Genomic DNA, 14,547 nt, shown 5'->3' on the forward strand with positions numbered 1-14,547 from the left:
TCACATCTGCAAACAAAGCTGGGCCTTGTTTCCTTTAGTGGCTTGGTCGGAAGGGAAAGGGCATCCCTGTCATGAAAGGCTGACCAGGGTACTGAGGGTGAGGGGCAGCGTGTGTGGCGAGTGGGGTGTGTGCGGGGTGTGTGTTGTGTGTGGGGTGTGGTGTGTGTGTGGGGTGTGGTGTGTGTGTGGGGTGTGCGGGGTGTGCGGCGATGGGGGAATGCGCTGCATGTGGGCTGAAGGCCAGCGGAGGAGTGTGGATGTTGTTGTAGTACATCACTGGACCGGACAGCACCAACTGGAGCAAACTGGACATAAAGAGAAGAAAAGGAGAGAAATGTGTGAATGTAGTGATGGGACAGGAAATGGATAAAGGACATGTTATAGTATATGGTGCACATTAGATGAATACGACACATGAGTGGCTCCTGGGAGCTGATTGGTCCTGCAGAGGAGGTTCCAGTATAAGAGGCCTGGTCACCCCAGCTGCAGTGGACTTGCCTTGACCCATATAAATAAATCAGATATCAAATTTAACCGCCTTATTCTCCTATTTTAATTAACTAAAACGTTTTATCTCTATGATGGGATAAAATGTATTTATATTTTTATACTTTTTATATTTTCACATTTATGAGACATGATACAGGTTTTCAGTGGATTTTAATGTTTTCTTTAAAAAAGCACTTACTTGTTATGGGGGAGGCGGGAACAAATGGCTCTAAGATCCTCTGCAGAGACAATAATATGACAGATAGAAAGCAGTCATCAAACATCACAGCAGAAACAAAAATTACATCAAGAGCTACAACTAACAGATTTAAATACATACACATCCTCAAATTCACTTCAGCCTTTTCAAAGTAAAAGTCTTGTTCTCCTAAATAAGCTTGATATAACTATATTGTCAAGTCACTTGGGCAAATAAAGAAAGTACAAAGTCCTTCAATAACTCCCCCAAGCCCAATTTATGAGCACAACATGCCTCAATACCGCAAGGCAGCCGACAGATAAACTAGTTTGATAAACAGGAAATCAACAAGATAACATCTGCTGAGCGGTTAAATTGTAATAGACAAAATAACCGCTTTTTTTTCAAACATTGTAACCATCTCTTATTTATAGAATTGCATTCTCTCGACGCCTCCAGAAACATGTGATCCTATCTCTAACATTCTGACCATATACTCTTGTGCTGGACGCGCTACAGCAAGTATAAACCAAGCCTTCAGTCCATGTGTCCTCTTTATTGACTTTATTACTCTTCCACACCTCTTATAAACACACTCACCTCTTGAGCAGAGCAGCGCTCCATTGGCCATGGCTACCTGGAGGGCCTGTGCCAGCCGGTCCAGGGTCAGCTGAGACAACGCGTGCATGTCTTCAGAGGAGGTGTGCGTATGTTTATCAGCCTGGTCCAACAGTCTGGAAAGGTCAGAGGTCAGCGCAGCCAAGGACTCCAGCTGGAGCAATGCCAGGCGGCCGAAAAGCCCCTTCTCATTGAGTATATTTGGCAACAACATGAAGACCTACATGAAGCAGGAGAGGGAAACTGGTTTGTATTATTGTGTTTGAGTAAAACATACAATGTAGTTCAAACGTAATTTAGACTCAAACTTATTGTGAGAGATTTGTATTTATTTATATATTTTTGTAAATTATCCTGATAACTTAGAGTTCATGTTTCAGAGAACTGGGGTTACTGGTTCTTAACCTGAAGTTGCTACACTGGACCTTAGTAGACCCTATTGCAAAAGAATGAACCCCATTAAAGCTAATGGGAACTAACCAAGGCCAATCACCAGGGGGTGAAGGGTCTTTGCCATTGTAGTGAGACTGTATTGAAGGGAAAAACTACCAACAGCTAAAAGTGTGAACTTTGAAACCTGAAACAGGTGATGGAACACTGCAATGAGTTTACCAGAAAGAGCAAAAGGCTCACGTAATTACAGATAAAGCCATATAATATATGGATCTTAATAATCGGATTTTTGTCTGTGGTGGAGAACAGAGGATTTCACGAGCTAATAGCTCACTTAAGAACTGCATTACACTCTCAAGCCACTACCACTTTTCAGATGTGCCCCTACCTGCCCTGTAAGATGTGGTCACAACACACATTCATGGAATCTGCTAACCACAGACAGACAGGCCTGTGACGATGAATTCAAGGGCTCAGAGAAACAGGTGATTGTCTGTATTTGGTTGAATGACTCAACATTGTGCATTCCTACCAACCTGTAAAACGCTTAGATGTAGTCCAGAGAAAAGAAGACCGGCGTCTTGGTGGTTTTCAGTGCTGCCGTTGCTCAGTGCCACTTTCTTGTCTCTCCTGTAAGCCAGCGGTGCTTTAACACACCAACGCACCAGCCCTCCTAAAGGTGTGACATCGAGTGAGCTGATTGGCTGACTGCCAGAGAGGGGTGAGTTTAGGAAGGTGATGAGGACCAGACGAGGGTCATCTTGGATCCACGACACAATCATCTGGAGGAGTTCTATTGGAGGGGTGAGCTCCTCTGCATACACACAGATGAACATTAAAATGACAAAGGGGATACAAAAAAATAATGATGAAATAATTTAGGGATTAGCTTTTAAAGAAGAAAATGATGACAATGCATAGATTCTGCCGATATTTCTGGTACTAAAACAGCTACTCCTTCAGATACAAGTATCAGATTGGGACTCAAATTAATAGCGGCATATATTTCCAACTTTTTGGTTCCCCCACAAAAATACCTGACGTGAGGTCATAGAGAGTGGTTACAGCAGTGACGAACTGGCAGCAGAAGCGTGGACTGGTGCTGTGGATATTCTGAAGGGTGGGGACTGAGCCTGGCACCATACTGCAGTAGTCATCCACCAGCACCTGTGCTAGACGTACACAGAAGACACGGTGCGTTCTCTGCAGGACACAAACGCAACCACATTTAGTACAGACATTCTCCAAACATTCTCACATGACACATTGATTATTTTTTTTTTTTCAGTATGCATGCTTGTATTAATCCTCACCTGTAGCCACGTAGCAGCGCATTCCAAGATAGGAATCCTGCCCACGGCGACTGCCATAGAGACCAACTTGCCTAACAGTGCCATGCGGCTTTCATCTGCTTGGTTGCCTTGGAGGCTGAAGAGGGCGGAGAACATCAGCTGACGAACAGTGTCGCGACTCTGCTCCTGAAAACAGCTGCACATGATCTCCAACAGCTGGAGCTCCTGGAGAGCACTCATCCTCTGAAAGAAATAAACAAAGATTAATGGCTGCATGTGTTTGTGTTTGTATGGGTTTGTGCACACCAACCATGTTTTACCCTGCCAGGTGTGTTTCTGTCCTTGGGTGCATGCAGGATAAACTCCTCTATCAACTCCAGGGTCTTGGAGTCAACCTGAGGCGGCTGTCTCCCAGACTGCACCATGTTACAGATGTAGATGTCCAGATGGTACAGCAGCTCCTTGGCTGCACTCAGCACATCCCGAGGCAGCAGTGACTGACGGATGTCACCCATTAGCACCTGACACACAGAAATATGACAAATCTTGAAACTGTGTAGAAAAATTCTGTCATGATGTTATAGACTCAACTTTAATAGTATTCAATTGAAAACAACTACTTTCACTGCCAATGTCTTAACTGTTATTATCATATATTATATGACATTATTACAATAATCGTATTCAGATTTTTATACTTCTTTTTATATCGTTTCAAAAGAGAGTACACAGCCACACACCCACCAAACTATCTTTATTACTCATTACTACCAAATAAAATCAGAAGAAGAAGAGTATTATGTAGCTCTTTTCTAATCTTGATGATCTGCTTTACACTGTAGTTTTGCCATTCACACATCTTTCATACCCATTCACACGCTGCAACATGACTTTAAGTGTCTTCCTCAAGGACACATATAGACGAGCAGAGCCAGGAATTGAACCCAGTACCGATATATACAGAGGCATTGCAATAAAATGCAGAATATAATTCATTTTGACAGTTACGTGCAGTAGTTTACATTCAATATTACACCACAGACACTTTACTTGATATGAAGTGGTTATTAAACGTGCCGATAAAATAAAGTGTTTCAAAGACACAGTACAATGTTGTCGCGTCACATTTAAGTGGATGTGAACAGCAGTTACAGCTATAGCTGCTGCTCTCCATCCTGCTGCTACAGCTAGTGTTAGCAAGGTTAGCTAAAAAAAGAAAAAGGCTTTCGTATATTCCGCAAACGACTCCGCGTCTCTTCATTGTCACATAATACTTTTTTAAAAGAACAAACACGTGCATTTAGTCGAGCTCTAATCTTAAGAACATGATATACTTACTAGATTATCTCACGGTGAGACTGGTGAACGATCCCAAAAGCGTCAGCTCCGGAACGACTTCCTGTCTACGAATGCCAGCATGGGACAAAAATAAAGCGGTTGACTTTTCACTGAGGCGGCGCATGTGCTGGAGAAACATGTCAACAAAGACGCTCACTGAGAGCGCATGCGTCACTACGGAAGAAAATTAAGGCCAGATGTAAAAAATAAAATAATATAATATAATTATAATTATAATTATCATTATAATAATAATGATAATAATAATAATAATAATAATACTAAAAATCTGTGTGAGGAAAATTAATACATGTTTGCTGTTACCTCACAAGCTAACTCCCAACATATAATAATATTTAAAATGAGAGTCAATAGATACAGTTATAATAATTTGTATTAATTTTACTGGGATGTTGTAATAATAATAATAATAATAATAATAATAATAATAATAATAATAATTATAATAATAATTATAATAATAATAATAAATTATTACATTAATTCAGATTAAATTTGCTTTTTTTCTGAAGTTAGAATTCCTGTCTTTTCAATCAAAACCAGGCAGAGTGTAAATTACCTTTTGTCTACGTCAGTGTTTATGGGTATATTATTATTATTGTTCATTTATGTTTTTTGTTTTTTTTAACCACATTCCAGTAAAATAACACCATATTATTATTTTTGGATCTATTTTGTTTTGACTCTGGATTTAAAATCATTTTCCTCACACTTTATGTGCCTTTAAAAGAACGTGTATTAAATAATAGATTCACTGCTGTTCAGTCATTTCAGACACAATTCACGATGAAGTGACTGGCACACTGTAATCCTGTCTAATCTACACGGGGGCGCGCGCTCCGTCACTGGACCTCTTGATGGAATAAAAAAACATGGGGGGGGGGGGGGGGGGCAGGAAACAGCGGTGCACTCTCCGATGCGCGCTCCCGACAGCACTTCTGTTTTGCACTTTAGCACCGTCCCGTCGAGTGAGATCTCAAAGAAACAGCGAGCAAGATGACCATCAACACCATGGACAAAGGAGGCTGGCAGCGAGAGCAAATGTCATGCTTTAGAAAAGTAAGTCAACAAAGCTTTTCCATTTTTAATCTTTGTATTCATGTAGGGTGCAATATTAGTAGTGGTGTCGTGTATTAAACCGGGCTTAATCCTGCGTGAAACCGAATGGCACATGAACTGTGATAGTGAGTATGTGAATGAAAACAAGTGAATTGCAATGTTTGTGTGTGTTATTGTGCACATATTGTGTGTGTGTGTGTTGTTAAATCACTAAATCTGCTGATGAAGTGTTATAATTACACTTAAATTAAATGTTTATTTACTTTATGGATAACAAATGATTGGATTCAAGATAGTCAACAAAGATTCCACATTTAAAGATGCACATAAGGAAATGTCCCTGTGTGTGTGTGTGTGTGTGTGTGTGTGTGTGTGTGTGTGTTCCCTTGACAGATGGAGAAACTGATCGTGGCCATGCAGGACCCCGACATGGGCATCAAGATGAGAAACCAGAGGCTCCTTATTACTGTCATTCCACACGCCATGACAGGTAGTGTATGTGTGTGTGTGTGTGTGTGTGTGTGTGTGTGTGTGTGTGTGTGCACACTGGAGCCAGTGTTTGCCTCAGCAGTCATACATAATGCAACAGTGAATTTGGGAGAAACCCGTGCTCTGCAGAGTGGAGGGTGAAACTTTCTCTCTCTGTTACTTTGTCTGCAGGCCGTGATGTCATTGACTGGCTGATCCAGAAATACAGAATGTGTGAGGAGGGTAAGTGGCTGCTTTTGTACCCACTTGTACTATGTTATGTGTTGCACGTGTGATAAAGTGCATCTGTAATGATCTGCAGTGATTCGCCAGGTTTCCGAGCGAACAGCTTGTTGTGTGCCGTCGCCACAATGTTGTTGCCAGGATATGGTGTTTTCTCTTGAGCTGACGTGACGGAGACGCGCGCGTGTGTGTGTGACCGCCCGCTGTTTCCAGTAAACAGGAGAGCGGTGAACCCCAGAGGATCCCGGTTTGATTAACTCACCCTGATGATCTGGGTTTGATTAAGGTCCCTGCGGAGGGTTCCACCTCAGGAGAAAGAAGGAAGGAAGGGGAAGAGTCAGTCAGCAGATGAGAGTGCTGATTAAAATACAGGCCTTTTCAGTAGCTGTCTGTCAAAAAAAAAGTCTGTAGGAGTTCTTATTCCTGACAGTTTGTTAGAGGGTCAAAGAAAAGATGTGTGAATAATTTGACCTATTTATTAATTTTCTACTGCCTTATCCTCCACATGAGGATTGCAGGGGGCGCTGATGCCGATCCTAGCTGACATAGGACGTAATGCGTCCATCACAGGGCCGCATAGAGACAAACAACCATCCACTATCACACTCACGGTCAATTTAGAGTGTCCAATTTTCCCAACCCCCAAATCCTTTTTGGACTGTGGGAGGAAACTGGAGAACCCGGAGAAAACCCACACACACACACACACACACACACACACACACACACACACACACACACACACACACACACACGGAGAGAACATGCAAACTTCATGCTCCCTTGTTCAGTTCAGGCAACTGAAGAAGAAGAAGACCTGGATGACTGAGAACCTCCACCAACCACTACAGCAGTGGTCTCAAACTCAAATGATCTGGGGGGCCAATGCACATCTATTGTAGTCAAGAGGGGGCCGGCCTAGAGAACAAAAAGTGGGGGGAAAAAAACTGTTCACAATATTGCATCATGATATTATACTTAATAATACTATTTATGATGCAAAATTAATGTATTCATATAAAAAACAGACATTTATTTTAAATTACATAAATAATAGCGTGGACAACTGTAAATGAAATTTGTGCCAGGAGCCGTTTCGACCACTGCCATTCGTGGCTTAGGCCCTAAAAAGTGTTTTTATATATGTAATTGAATGTTGTATATGATACATTTAATAATGGGATAATTATGACCAAATGTCTTATTATTACTGTTATAAAAAACATTGCTAGCAAACATATGTTATATTCTATCACCTCACTGGCAGCTGTGCCTCAGTTACACACTGAGTTTAAAAGACGGTGAGGTCGTGGGCCATGTTTTCATTATAACATGATATTAAGTGGGGGGGCCGCATGTAATCGATTGGGGGGGCCCACATGTGGCCCTCAAACCGCCAGTTTGAGACCCCTGCACTACACCAACTAGAGACCTATTTGTAGATACCTGAAAAAGATGTACGGTCGCCCCCGATGATCTCCTGTAGAAATTGAAAACAGTCCACTGATTAGTTTATGTATCTCTTATTCTTCTTCTTCTTCTTCTGTGGTGTTGAACAGAGGCTCTGCACCTCGGTGGGATGCTGGTGAGATACGGGTACATTTACCCTCTAAAGGAACCCAGATCTCTGGTGTTACGTGCCGACGAGTCGCCGTACCGCTTCCAGGTCAGATCATCGTCCCTACGTGAACACCTCACGCTTCCGTGACGCTAAAATGTCACTTTTCTTTCTTCTCAGACTCCGTACTTCTGGACCAGCACCCGGTGGCCTGCATCAGAAATAGACTATGGTAAGAAAAAAAGTCAATCGAAGGAGTTAGAGAGAGCCTGTAAACATCTGGCCAAGAGAATCTAGTTTTAACAATTTAGATTATTTGTGTCTGTTTTTTCTCAACAGCAATCTACTTGGCCAAAAAGAATATCAGAAAACAAGGAGAACTGATGGAATATGAAAAGGTGAGGGAAGTGTGCCTGTGTGCGCCTGTGTGTGTGTGTGTGTGTGTGTGTGTGTGTATGTTCAGTTTGCAGTAACAGGCAGTCGTCGTCTTTTTTATTTTTTAGGAGAGGTACAGTCTGTTGCACAAGAGGATCAACCACACCTGGGACTTTGTGGTGATGCAGGCGAGAGAACAGCTCAGGTACGTACGTTCAGACCCCCCCCCCCCCCTCCCCCACGCACACACACATACACACACACTCCAGAACCTCACCTCTACTCACACTCACTCACAGTGTGATTTATGTTCAGAGCATCCAAACAGAGGAGAAAAGCCGACCGCATTGTTCTGGAATGTCAAGAGCAGGCTTACTGGCTCATCAACAGACCACAGGTGCGTTCACGGTCGTTCACGTTACTCTAATTCATTCTACTGAGTGTCATTTATTTTACTCTACTCTACTCCATGCTCCTCTATCTATCTCATCTCTGCTCTGTTCTACTCTACTTCAGTGCACTGTACTCTGCTGTCGTCTACCCAGTAGTCTGCTCTACTTTACTGTGCCTCACTCAAACCTATGATGTAGGTTTTCCACCTACTTCATAGTGTTATTTTATTATACACAGCCCTCCCCTTTATAATTATTACTTACTATTTATGTAAGTACTATGCTATGCCAGACTAGACTCTACTAAACTATGTACACTACCATTCAAAAGTTTGGGCTCACTTAGAAATGTCCTTATTTTTCAAGGAAAAGCACTTTAAAAAAAATAAATATAACAATAAATGAATCAGAAATACACTCTATACATTGTTAATGTGGTAAACAACTATTCTACCTGGAAACGTCTGGGTTTTTAATGGAATATGTACATAGGTGTATAGAGGCCCATTTCCAGTGTTCTAGTGGTACATTGTGTTTTCTAATCGCATTAGAAGGCTATTGGATGATTAGAAAACCCTTGAAAACCCTTGTGCAATGATGTTAGCACAGCTGAAAACAGTTTTGCTGGTTTTTTGACGAAAGAAAATCATTGTTTCTAATCTTATCAATGTCTTGACTATGTTTTCTATTCATTTTGCAACTCTTTTGATGAAAAAAATTTTCACAAACACAAACAAATTGTATAGGTGACCCCAAACTTTTGACTGGTAGTGTACTGTGCTGTGTTGAAAAGTGTATATTGGGGCATATAAAACAGTCAGAGGTTCCTCTAATCTTCACCCACACTCCCTTCTGGTCCCTGCATAAAATATTTAATCCATCTGGTAAAAGCTTCAGCTGACAACAGGAGAACGAGGGAAGGAGAGAGAGAGAAAGAGAGCGAGAGAGAGATGATACTCAGAGAAACAAAATCATCACTTTCTGTCATTAATTATGTGTCGCGTTAATGGCATCGCCGTTCATCTGATTCTTGCATTCAGACAGAGTGGTTTTATGGAGTGCAGTGTTGTAGAGGGACAATGAGATTGTGTGAGAAAGAGAGAGAGAGAGAGAGAGAGAGAGAAGAGGGTGAAGCAGAGGGCAGGCGATCGGAGAGACTCCATCTTGTCTTGTCCTTATGAATTAGGGACGAAAGCACGGAGAAAGAGAAAGAAACCAGGGAATAAAAGTCGGAGCTACTGGAGTGGAAACGCTCAGGGAAGGATAAGTGCATGTGCTCTCTCCCTCCCACTCTCTCTTTTACACACACTCAGTGAACACATACACTCTGACAAACATATATTCATTACAGTGCCTATTTTATATATATATGTATATATATATATATGTATATTATTTTTCCAGCCTGGAGCACATAATATTCTGGACGTGGGTCTAGAAAGACCAAATAACTTCAGCTCTCGCGTTACACTGGTCAGTGACATCATCACAAAGTTTTATATTTCCCTCCGAAGTATTTCATTTGATAAAACATCACTTTCTCTCTTTCTCTTTGCTTCCTCTCTCTGGTGGAATTCTTTCAAAGTAAGTGTTAAAGACAGCCGCACTATACTGTGGACACTCATCGATGAGAGCCCTGTCACTGAGTTGAATATTTAACAGCTCGGTTTGAATGGGTGATCACGCACGCACGCACGCACGCACGCACGCACGCACGCACAGTGACAGGGTGAATCTGTGTTCTACCGTTAACTCACATGTGTGACCGTGAAGTATTAATGTGTAAACGCAGTCAAGGCTGTGACCTAATGTGATCACACTTCTCTTTACAGAACTAGAACAGTGAATACTACAAAAGCGAGGTAAACATCATACACAATTCATGCGCCATCACTTTAAGCGAGTGTGTGTTATGGCTCACTTTGTGTGTATATGTATATGTGTGTGTGTGTGTCTTTGTTTACAGATTGAAGCCTGTAGAAGGGCCCTAGGAAGAAACCGTGTAAAGTCATCCATCTGCCTGGAGGGGTTCGTGTTTGTTGTTTTTTTATGATAAGTGATGCACTTACGCAGACTCGCATTCACATCTGCAGATACCTATAAGGTCTAATGGATGTGACGCCACCGCCTGAACTGAACCGTACTTCTGTAGGACACACACACACACACACACACACACACACACACACACACACACACACACACACACACACACACACACACACACACACACACACACACACACACACACACACACACACACACACACACACACACACACACACACACACACACACACACACACACACACACACACACACACACACACACACACACACACACACACACACACACACACACACACACACACGGCTTAGTTCCCCTCAGTGTAAGAGCCACTAATGGATTCTTCCCAAGGCAAGCTGGAATTAGTGGCCATTACCTCTTATGATCTGCAACTCTAATACAATAATGCTGTGTGTGTGTGTCTGTCTGTCTGTGTGTGTGTGTGTGTGCAGTTTTGTGAAGTTCAGTGAGCAGTACCAGAACCATGATCCCATTATGCAGGGGTGTCTCCCCAGTAACCCCTGGATCTCCGATGACTCTGCACACTGGACGATGAACGCAGAAATGTAAGAAAACACCAGCACGTTCACGTGATACATGATACACGGATTAGAATAGAATGGCTGCAAACTGCAGCAAATGTAAATGAAATTCTATCTACTTTTTTTTTCTAGTTTGAGCTTTTTAGCACCCTTTTTGTATCAATTAATGTAAAATGCTTTTTTATGTAATGCTACTGATAAATGTAGTTGTCTGGGGGGGAAAATAGACAAAAACATCTGGTCGAGAAGGAGTCTGGAGAAGAGCTCATTATAACATCGCAGCCATGAAGGAAAAGCTATCTTTAAATCTCGAAAGCTTTAGTTAGTTAGTCCATTAAAGTGGTGGTCCAACATGGTGGCCTCTGTAGAGAAGAGATCATTTAAAGGTGCATTATGTAATAAATCTGGCCATAAAATCCTCCTAATATGTCACAGAGACTCAGGAATAATGTTCATATAACAAACTGAACTGAATATTTTGCAGACTGCAAATCATGTTTATGTTTTGAAATCATGTTTTGGCATGTGGCGCCACCTACCGCCGTCTACAAATCATTGCAGCCAGTAGAGTCTCAGCTGCCGAGCAACCACGGGTTGCCAGTTACGTCTGAAAACGAAACCTAAAAGACCTCTGTATTTTGAATTTGAATGTAGTAACCGTTTTTGGACACATTCTTACATATGGCACCTTTAATATCATTATTCTCTATTCCATTTCAGCTAAATAGAGACAATGTCACCTAAATGTTTGTTGTGTGTGTGTGTGTGAGCAGGGTGCCAACCCCGACGCGTCTGCGAGTGGAGCGCTGGAGCTTCAGCTTCAGGGAGCTTCTGAATGATGTGATGGGGAGAAGGGAGTTCATGACCTACCTGGAAAAAGAGTTCAGCGGTGAGGGAGAAAGTATGAATTTCTTAAAATGTCAGAGCATTCGGTTCGACGATCAGACTCGGCCTTACTTTGTGTAAGAATTTAATGAAGTATAAGAGTATAAGCTGAATTATTCAAATGGAGGGATTTCCCCTTTTGGGATCATAAACAAACCTTGAACTTTGAACGTGGGGACAGACGGAAAAAAAGATTTTAGCCACGTAACAAAATGCTCACCTGGTAAATTAAATTATTTCGTAAGTCTACCATATATATTTTGGATATCTTTGCTACTTTATCTAACCAGTAAAACAGCTGGAAACTGAAGGTTGTGAAACACTCACTGTCCTGTATGAAAGTCCATAGAGAAAAACTGCATTTTTTGCTGCCTCACCTGCCTCACCAGATTATGTCACTAAGGTAAATTTGAACAAAGATTTTCTCAACACCTCATAGTCACAAGATATTACATTTGCAGTGACAGATGCAGCAGTGGATTAGCTCCTGTGTGCTGTGGACTTTAGTGCAGTGAGAGAGCGTACACAAACAACAGTTTCTAGTCAGACAAGGCTGTCTTACTGTGAGAAAAAAAGCACCAAACATAATATTGAGATGTTGTAGACACAGCTTTCATCAGGTGAACCTTTGTGAAGTGGCTAAAATCCAGGTTTTCCCCCAGGTGTCCAGGTACAAGGTCAAGTGCTGTGCCTTTAACTGTTAATTGATTTTCACTCTTATTGAAATGCAGACCTCTATTATTTTCCCTAATGACATTTTCCAGTCCCACTAGTGAGAGATGGAAGGACTGCGTCGATGGAAAAATAATATAATTATTGTGTGGATGGAAAGAATAGACTGGAAAGGGAGAGGAAAGTAAAACAGACGAGATGTTACCGCAGAAGTCTCCTCTTGTTGTGTTTCCACTTTCGCTGCATCACCGTTGTCCTGTCGACTCTCTGCTCTCAGCGGAGAACCTGTGTTTCTGGCAGGCCTGTGAGAACATCAGACATGGAGAAAGTTCCAGGATCATAGAGAAAGTGGAAGAGGTCTACAAGTGAGTGTACACACACACACACACAATCATGAAGAAATACACACTCACCGGGATCATGACCGGCCTTCCTTCTCTTGTGTGTGTGTGTGTGTGTGTTTCAGAGCGTTCCTGGCTCCCGGAGCTGCGCGCTGGGTCAACATCGACAGTAAGACGATGGCTCACACTCTGGAGGGACTCAAACATCCACATCGCTTTGTTATGGACGCCGCACAAATGCACATCTACTTCCTCATGAAAAAGGTCTGATCGCTGTAATGGCAAATTCAATTTCTTCTTGTCTCAGAGCAAGAGCGGACCAACATCCCTTTCCTAACACAAGATACCAGGTCCTTATGTGTATTCAAATTAGGATGTCGAGGCTCAACTTGCACCTAAATAAAACATCCGATACCTGCGGTAGACAAAAGGGTGTGAAAGCACAGCTTGGAGGGGCAGACCCCTGCAACAGACAAAGGGATAAAAGTTTAGCTCTCGCCATGCTCTGGGTCTTTCTTCATCTTCGAACACTCGTGTGTTGATTGACCTTTTCTTTGCCAAGAAAATAAAAACATGTCGGCCGGCAGAAGTCTCTATTTCAATCTTCACCAGCAGCAGAGAGAATTTCCACAACATCACTGACTGTGCACTTCACATCCCGGTTATTTAATTTATTACAATTAAATGAATCTGTTGAATGTTAAATGAATCTCACCTGAAAGCTTAACCACGGATAAATGTACACTTCTAAGACGTTCTAAGTGATGAGTCACAACCTCTGAAGTTTTAGGTCAAATCCTAGAATTCAAGTTGAGCCTGTGTGTACACAAAAATGTACTGTATGAATTGCAATTATGGCACTAAACCACTCAATCACAGTTTTTTTTTTGTCCTTTAAGAAAGTCCAAACCTAACATACTACCAGTCTTCAGCCACAAACACTTACATTTGTCACAAGGTTTTGAGATTCATTGGGCAAATTCACCATAAAAAGACTCAACAGGAACCCTGGGACACAGACATGGCTGCCGGCAGGAACAAAAGGAGTGCAGATTTTACACCGTTCAAATTTGTTAACTGCTCTCTCAGATTTACTGAAGTGACACTAACTTACCAAATGTGGCAGCAGGAGATCAGCAGCTCCTTTGTTCCCATGATACTGAAAATGTTGATTTCCAGTGTTATCAGTGAGCGTGAGAGTCTGGCTCCCAGACTGCTTCCTGGAAAGAACAGCACACTTGGTGAAGTCAGTGTTAATAATGTGTCAATATAATGTGTATGTGTGTGTTTAGGACTCGTACCCACGATATCTTAAGTCTGACCTGTACAAGAACATGCTGGCCAGAGCTATTGTCCCCCAGGAGACCAAAAAAAGGTGACACAACATCTACATTCCCATCGACTTTGAAACACTCGCTTATTCTCGACCGTCGTGACCATTTCTTACTTCTCTCCTTCCCTTTCTCAGCGTCTTCCCCTTCATGAGACGCCAGCGCCACTCAAGCCCTTCCCCTGCTCAGGCCTTCACTCAGGTGCTGGAAGAAGATGGCCGTGCGCAAGCAGGTACCAACTCCGCAGCCGGCTCCCATGTGTGA

The 14,547-nt window shown here is 42.2% G+C and overlaps 2 protein-coding genes across 4 annotated transcripts; one reads left to right on the forward strand and one right to left on the reverse strand.

Annotated features, from left to right (window-relative positions):
• On the reverse strand, nt 1-4,376 carry ints15 (integrator complex subunit 15). 3 transcript variants are annotated; one of them, XM_083890397.1, is made up of 9 exons: nt 4,330-4,376; nt 3,312-3,512; nt 3,013-3,234; nt 2,737-2,902; nt 2,236-2,513; nt 1,289-1,526; nt 689-728; nt 415-498; nt 1-305 (listed from the first exon to the last, which is right to left on the reverse strand). In XM_083890397.1, exons 2-9 carry the CDS (start codon nt 3,504-3,506, stop codon nt 35-37), a joined length of 1,494 nt encoding a protein of 497 aa, XP_083746523.1. In that variant the 5' UTR covers nt 3,507-3,512; nt 4,330-4,376; the 3' UTR covers nt 1-34. The 3 variants fall into 3 exon arrangements, with proteins under 3 accessions (XP_083746523.1, XP_083746522.1, XP_083746524.1); XM_083890396.1 differs by having other exon boundaries at nt 397-498; XM_083890398.1 differs by lacking the exon at nt 415-498.
• A 1,426-nt stretch (nt 4,377-5,802) lies between these two features.
• On the forward strand, nt 5,803-14,547 carry rgs11 (regulator of G protein signaling 11; the record flags this gene model as incomplete). The annotated part of the gene is made up of 16 exons (XM_083890226.1): nt 5,803-5,899; nt 6,070-6,120; nt 7,680-7,786; nt 7,859-7,910; nt 8,018-8,076; nt 8,182-8,258; nt 8,369-8,450; nt 9,850-9,918; nt 10,284-10,307; nt 10,412-10,473; nt 10,965-11,078; nt 11,828-11,943; nt 12,889-12,976; nt 13,078-13,216; nt 14,245-14,327; nt 14,421-14,547. The coding sequence occupies 16 exons, from the start codon at nt 5,803-5,805 to the stop codon at nt 14,545-14,547; spliced, it is 1,347 nt and encodes a 448-aa protein (XP_083746352.1).

This window comes from Microchirus variegatus (genome assembly GCF_963457635.1).
Source record: "Microchirus variegatus genome assembly, chromosome: 5".
NCBI lineage: Eukaryota > Metazoa > Chordata > Actinopteri > Pleuronectiformes > Soleidae > Microchirus > Microchirus variegatus.

Coding starts and splice junctions, on each gene's coding strand:
- ints15 (XM_083890396.1), bottom strand. CDS start 3,506: ATGGGTGACATCCGTCAGTCACTGCTGCCTCGGGATGTGCTGAGTGCA. Junction 3,235..3,311: donor ACAGAAACACACCTGGCAGG/GTAAAACATGGT, acceptor TATTTCTTTCAG/AGGATGAGTGCTCTCCAGGA. Junction 306..396: donor ATGTGTCGTATTCATCTAAT/GTGCACCATATA, acceptor CTTTATGTCCAG/TTTGCTCCAGTTGGTGCTGT.